This window comes from Elephantulus edwardii, unplaced genomic scaffold, assembly GCF_000299155.1.
Source record: "Elephantulus edwardii isolate Elephantulus edwardi_28Jun2011 unplaced genomic scaffold, EleEdw1.0 scaffold00028, whole genome shotgun sequence".
Lineage (NCBI taxonomy): Eukaryota > Metazoa > Chordata > Mammalia > Macroscelidea > Macroscelididae > Elephantulus > Elephantulus edwardii.
The window spans coordinates 7,324,889-7,332,253 of NW_006399778.1; the positions used below are offsets into that span (position 1 = coordinate 7,324,889).

General features: G+C 47.5%; 1 protein-coding gene across 1 annotated transcript in view; it reads left to right on the forward strand.

Annotated features, from left to right (window-relative positions):
- Positions 1-5,539, forward strand: part of E2F2 (E2F transcription factor 2) — a 19,332-nt gene extending 13,793 nt beyond the window's left edge. Inside the window, exon 7 of the mRNA XM_006883662.1 lies at positions 5,280-5,539. Coding sequence (XP_006883724.1) covers positions 5,280-5,539 — 260 coding nt within the window. The remainder of the gene's footprint in view (positions 1-5,279) is intronic.
- The last annotated feature ends 1,826 nt before the right edge of the window (positions 5,540-7,365 follow it).

Sequence of the window (7,365 nt, forward strand, 5' to 3'; positions counted from 1 at the left end):
AGTCCTCTCCGGAAGATAGACAGTCCTCTCCGGAAGATAGACAGTCCTCTCCAGAAGTTAGACAGTCTTCTCCAGAAGACACCCAGTCCTCTCCAGAAGACACTCAGTCCTCTCCAGAAGACACTCAGTCCTCTCCAGAAGACACTCAGTCCTCTCCAGAAGATACTCAGTCCTCTCCAGGAGACAGATTATTCAGCCCAGGAGTTACTCTCCTCTATTTTCGCCTTTGATCCCAGCCCAGACTGTCTCCAATCCTACAGCAGTGCTAGCCCTGAGATCATGGAATTGGATGTCTCCTCAGGTAGGATATTCTGTCCAGAAGGACGCAAGGTGGGGAGAATAACCAGTCTTAGAGTTTCCTCTTCTCATCTTTCATTTGCCAGCATTTGTTGGGTGCCCAACAGCAGAGAGTATAGTCATTCCTCCCTTGTTTTGTGTGCTTTACATTTTGCTGTGGTTATTAGGTGCTATCGAATTGATTTTGACTCAGAGTGGCAGAGAAGATCTACCCCATAGGGTTTCCTTGCTTATAATCTTTATGAAAGCAATTACTAGGTCTTTCTCCCAGGGAGTTGCTATGTGGGTTCGAATGGCCAACCATTTAGTTAGCAGCTGAGCACTTAAACATTGCACCACCAGGGCTTTTTGTATTGCATTATATACTTTATAAAGTGTGTGTACATTCCTTGTGCAGTGGAGGGTGTTGCTGCTGCTGCTGTACCAGAAGGCCTGGCTTTGAATCTCAGCTCTTCCACTCACCTGCTCAGTGACTTTGAGAGTTACTTAAGTTCTGTCTCAGTTTGTTTATCTTTAAATGACATAAAAATTGGTAGTGATAATTCTAGCTTCATAGGTTGCTGTAAGGAGTTAATGAGTTGACAGAGGTAAAATACTTGCCCAGTACTTGGCAATCAATAACTGTTAGCTCTTTATTAGAGGCCTGGTGTCACAGTGGTTAGAGTGGTTCTAACTCATCAGCTGCTCTGTAGTCCAAAGAAGTGGCAGTCGTCTTTCATAAAGGTTTCAGTCTGGGGAATCCTGTGGAATAGTTCTACTTTCCCTTGGTCACTATGAATGAGCAATGGGTTTGGTTTTTTATTGTTTTTATTATTGTTGGAGTCCATGAATGATGAAAACAGTTGCTCTCTGTTAATCAAAAGGATAGGGATTTGAGTCAATCTAGAAGATAGGCCTGGTGATTTACATCTGGCAAGTCAGCCATTGAAAACTCTGTGGAACATAGTTCTATTCCGACATACCTGGGGTCCATATAAGTTGAAATTGACTCCGTAAGCCAAAAACCAAGCCCACTGAGTTAATTCTGAATTCATAGTGACTCCATAAAACTATCTCAGAGAGTTTCCAAGGCTGTAGATCTTTCTCTGAGGGCATAGATCTTTCTCCAAGGACGTAAAGCAGACTGCCTCATCTCTTGAAGAGTGGCTAGTGGGTTCGAACTGCCAGCCTTTTGGTTAATAGCCAGATGCCTTAACCACAGCTCTTCCAGGTCTTTATTACCACCACTAGTGCTGTTATTGCTGTGACAATTGCCATGGGCATAACACTTGGCATTCAGTAAATGGAAATTAAGGGGTTTGGGTTTGGTTTGGAAGGCAGAGGCAGAAAACTTTATTGAGAAAGAAGAATAAGGATTTTTGGACCACAATTGTCTTATGCATCCATTATTCTCTTATACCTCACAGCAACTCTTGAGGTAGATTTCATTATTTCCAGTTTGAAAATTAAAAAACTCATTGCTGTTGAGATGATACACTGTACCCAGAATCCCCCAACTGATTCTCTCCAAAGACAATTCAAGGATGAGGTTCCTGGTTGAGGAGTTAGGCAGTAGGCCTCAAACCAGGCTACATCCAGCAGGAGTAGGTGTGGGCCAGCCAGCAGTGAGTAGACGGGTAGAGAGGCCTCCCAAGAAGGGTGGGAATTAGGAAAAGTCAGAAATGGGAGCCCATGAAGGCCTATCCTCTCCCCAGCAGAGATTTTGCTCTTTTCTTGGGTCCATGCATCATATAGACTGGCAGGACCCTTTGAGGTCTATTGAGCCAGTGTTCCTTCCGCCTTTTGTCTTACAGAATTCCCTCAGGTAAAACCTAAATATTTAAAGCAAGGCAGAGCTAGAACTGAGGCTGATGAAAGAGGTCTGGAGAGGGGTTCTGCAGAACACAGATTGGATTCCATTTCTCTGACTCAAAGGTCAACAAACAGGCCTGGAGGCCTGTTTTTGTAGGTCCTCGAGATAAGAATGGGTTTAATTTTTTTTTTTAAGAGTTGAAAAAGACTGCATAGCAAAGAAGTCTTAAGTGGCCTTAAATACTATCTGGCCCTTTACTAAAGGAATTTGCTGACCCCTGAGCTAACTCAACCCTTGATTTTTCACATGAGTCATCAGGCTCAGGGAGGATGGATGGCTTCCCTGAGTTCATACCTCGAGTTGATGGCAGAGCTGAGGCAGGAGCGCAGGCTCCGTTCTTCCTCTGGTGTCTGCTCCCGAGCTGACTGCCTCACCCAGGTTCTCCACAGGACTTCTCCCTGTACCCACCATCTGTTCCTCTGGGCACCTCCCTTGTGCCTATCTCCCACCCCAGACCTGTGCCCCACCCTGATCTCCCTCCTCTTCTTGTTTTGCTTTCTTGCTTGACTGTCAACATGTGCACAGCCGTCCAGGGTTGGAACCCCTTTGCTTCATTTGTCATGAAGCCTTGGTGGCGATGGGGTCCCATACACAGCAAGGTTAGAATTTTCACAGATCAGGAGCCTGAGGCCCAGGAAGGGCTAGGGGCTTACAGGCTTCAGAGCTGTCAACGATGGGGATAGCCTGCAAGTCAGCTCTCCTCACGTCCGCTCCACAGCTTGTACTGTGGCTACCTTCCACCCTGACCATGTGGCCTATCTCCACCCGAGGGGAAGAGGAGGTCTCCTGGAAGGCTCCCTCAGGTAGAGACAGACACACGTGTTCCACTTTCTGGCCTAGTCACTGCCTGAGTACCTGGAACAATGTGCGCCTAAAGAGGAAGCCATTGTAATCTCAGGATCCGGATTCTGACCCTATTCCTGGCATCACAGGGAAATCATTACCCCTCTGGGACCTCAGTTTCCCTCATCTGTAGTGGAAGGGGTTCAGACTAGAGTTATTGCCAGGCTCTGACATTCTGAGGTAGATCTAAACGTAGCTGTCAGGGCACAGGATTGGAAATCGGAAGACATGGCATTGAGTCTGCCCCTCACCTCTTAATGACTTTGTGACTGAGAGCAGGCCACTTTACCTTTGCCAAGTCTCTGTATTTTTGCACATCTAAAATAACATTTGAACTGCCCTTATGATTATTGGGTAGATTACAGGAGATAATACGGCATGAGTGTGACTTTTTATTTTTTTAAAGCTAGTGTGAATTGAGCACCGACTGTATGTCAGGCCTTGTGCTTAGTGTTAGAGATACAAAGTCTTGAATAAGACACAGCCCTTCACCATCAAGAAGGGGCCCCGGAAAGGGTCTGTAGTGTGTCGTGGTGTTCTCCAAACAATGTTCAGAGAGTGGTGAACAGACAGCTGGACAGCTGTTACAGAGCAGTTCTATCTGAGTGCCATAAACAACAGCAAAGAGAGCAAGGTCCGGTGTGTAATCAAGGTTTTCAGGCGTATTATCTCAGTTCCTGCTCCAGTGACTCAAAGAGATGGACCCTTATTTATTTATTTGTTTATTTTTTCCCCTAAGGAAGAAATGGAGGCAGTAGGTCCTTCTTGCTCCAGACCCTGGCCTTTTTCAGTAATGCTAGCATGCTTTTGCAGTGCACTAAACAAACACTAGGTTTCTTGGTTTTGATCCAAATACCTTTAGGTAGTTCTTAGAGCCTCAGTTTGCTTATCTGTCAACAGAGGTAATGTCATGCCTGCCTCAAGTCAATGGGCTGTTCTTATTAACAGTGGAAGCATGCTGGGTCCAATACTGATTTCTGCAGACCAGCTTTATCTCTTACATATATTCCTCCTATACCCCACTGAGGCAGATACCATTGTTATTGTTGTTGTTATGTGCCATCAAGTTGCTTGCGACTCATATAGACCCTATGTACAATAACCCTGAACACTGCTCTGTCCTGTGCCAATGCCAACCTTTTTCTCTCCGTCACACCTACCCCCATTACCCCAGTCACTGAGTCAATCCATCTCATCAAGGGTCTTCCTCTCTTTCACTGTCCCTCTACCCTCCCAAGCATGAGATCCCTCTCCAAGGACTGGTCCTTCCTTACAACATGCCCAAAATATGTCAAGCAAAGCCTCAGAATCTTTGCCTCCAAGGAGCAGCCTGGTTTCACCCTAGCCAGGACGAACCTATTTGTTCTTCTGTCAGTGCATATACCATTATCATCCCATTTTAAAGATGAGGAAACAGAAGCACAGAAAAAGCCAATCACTTGCCCACAGTTAGCAGCTACACAGTGAACATGAGGTTGATAAACTAGAGTGGTGGTATTTTCAGAATGATGCTTGGTTGGGTCTGACAGTGGGATTCCAGGCATCAAGAAAGATTTGATGGGGTTTTTTCTGGTGCCCCATCTCAGACCCTTATGTAGAAAATTACCTTACCTCTCGTGGGCACAAGCTGGTGTAGCTGAGGCTGGTGTTATTAGTGTGACTCTAAGAGGAACGGGTAGATAGAAAGATAGGCAGGGGCCGGATCACACAGAGCCTCAGCTACCGAAACACCTTGGAGTTTAGATCTCTGGTGGCCTGGTGGGTGAGGTGTTGCACAGCCAACGTGAAGGCAGGCAGCAGCTCCATGGGAGAAAGGTGGGCATTTTTCTCCTGGGCAATTTACAACCTCTAATAATTACAGGCTCTGTTCTAACTCTATGCCACAGAACAACATTAGAGTTTGGAGTTAAACTAGAGCACGTATTCTAGAAGAGACAAGAGCTGAAATGACATAATCACTGAGGGGGCTCCCACCATGGTTTGGGTGAGCAGGGATTGTACTTGGACCAGGATGATCGCATCACTGGAGCTGAAGAAAAATGAGGAGTTTGGAGAATTTGTGGGGTTGATTCAGCTTTCTGCTAGGCTAGATGTGGAGGTAATGGGGGATTATGGGTAATTTATGGCCCTTTTCGCTTGGCCAACTGAGTGTGTGGTGGTTGCATTAACTGTGATGGATCGTCCCTAATCCTTTGGGAGAGAGAAGAAGCGGGGACTATAGTCTAGGGAATGGGGACAGTTTGGGCAACAGAACCAGATGTGACTATTGGTTATTATTTGTCTGCAGTGCCAGTGATGACACCTCAGTACATCCTGCAGTCCCCCCTTATCCCCCTGGAGGGCACTGACAGCATGTTAGAGCTGCCACAACCCCTCCTGCAGCAGACCGAGGACCAGTTCCTGTCCCCGATGCTGGATTACAGCTCCCCGCTGATGGACTTCTCTCCACCCTTGGATCACGAAGCCTACTTGTTGGGTCTGGACGGGTGTGACGGCATCAGCGACCTCTTTGACAACTATGACTTTGGGAATCTGTTGATTAATTGAGGGTCCTGTGTACCCCTAGCAGCCTTGCTCCTGTCTCTACCTCCTCACAGACAAGCCTTCTCCCCGTACAGGGACACTGGCTACAAGGTGCTTTCCGGAGGCCACAGGGGTCTCATCTCTCCTCCACTCCTGGTCAGCAGAGGCTGTCAGGGAATTTGGAACACATGGGTGAGGAGTATATACCAGGGTTGAGTCCTGACCTTCATGACGGGAGCTGGGCCTATTGAGGCTCGTGGAGTCTTTTGACCTCAGACCTCTTACCTGAAGGGCTACAGGTGAGGTAAACAGGTCCAGGAATAGGTCCTGCTAGTTGCTTTTGAGGGGTAGTAAGGACCCTCAATTTATCAAGAAGCACTTAATGCCTTTGTATTTATTTCAGGTTGAGGTTTGTTTGTCATCCCTAAGTTTTAGCAGGGAAATTGGTCTAGTTCTAGCAAGATTTCTCCTCAGACAGGACAGCACTGTCTGCAGTCCAAGGGTAGGTGCAGGCTCTAGAGCCCCAGGCCAAGCCCAGATTTCCCCTCAGCAGGGTAGGCCTAGGTCTCTGGGGGGGCCATCCAGTCTGCCCAACCTCTAATTGCACTTAGATCTTGAAATTCTAGGAAGCGGTGGCTGCAGACCCTTTGACCTCTTCTCTCAGCCTGGTGCTTCAAGTAACAGCCAGCCTTAGATTGTAGGCCTCTGCCCCAGAAATGATTCCAGGGAACCATCCGAAGGCAGGGGCCTCAAAGTTCCTGAGTGGTCCCCAAGACTGAGGGAGCAGCTAGTTAGGGAGTCCCCTTTCTGTGGAATTCCTTCCTCTAAAAGTATAGAAATAGCCCTCCAAGGAGTCAACTTCCTGGCCTCCCAGGTCAGCCTCCAGCTCAGGAGTTGTCAGCAGGTCACATAGACCCTGACTTCTGAGGAGAACCCAGACAGGAGTTTGGAGGCAGCTGCACCGGCTGCTGTGGGCAGCTCTCAAATGTTTTGCCTTGTCCTCTACAGGGGCTGCTTCACACCAAGAACCACCAGGGATACAAATAGAGCCCTGCCACAGAGAAATGGCAGAGAGCTTAGGGTAAGGTGGTCTAGTGAAAGAAGTGTACCCCAAAACATTCCCTCTGGTAGCTTGTAGGAGGATTTTTTCCCCCAAGTTTTTTGAAAGGGATGATTTTTTTCCAATGACTTTTACCCACTTAGCTTTTACACAGACTCCAGAAGGACAGAGATGACCAGGAAGGGCTTGGTGACCTGTTTTTGTTTCTGACATAAAAATGCTGAGCATCTTCCAGGCCTTGGTAGCAAATGGGGAGATGGACTCATGTTACCTCCTCAGGCTTGAGTTGCCAGAGGGCTTTTTGGCTTCATTTCATTCCTCAGAGTTTTGACTGTCCTGCACTGCCTTCTCCCCCACCAGCTTGAGCCCAGCGTGCTTTGCGCTGAACCAAGGCCGTGCCTTCTAGAGAGCGGCAGCCAAGAGTTGTGGTTTGAGGCCTACCACCACCTACCCTCAGGGAGCTAGATTTCCTCAGGGCCTCAGCCGGGCAGCACTTTCTTAAAAATTTGTAGCATTAAGCTGATTTAAAATGTGAAATTGGCTTTCTTGTTGACTGTTCCTAAGCAGACTCCTGAAATTTGGGGTGTGGGTTTGTTTGGGACCGAAGCCCTATGTGAGCTAATGCCTAGCTGGGGACAGTTGTGCTGCCCTATGTGAGCTAATGCCTAGCTGGGGACAATTGGGCTTTGTCATTTGTCCAGCTTTTTGGGCACAGGCACCCGAGTCAGCCAGGAATAGGTAGCAGATTGCAGATCCTCCCAACTCCAAGCAGGACTAATTTTTTTTTTTA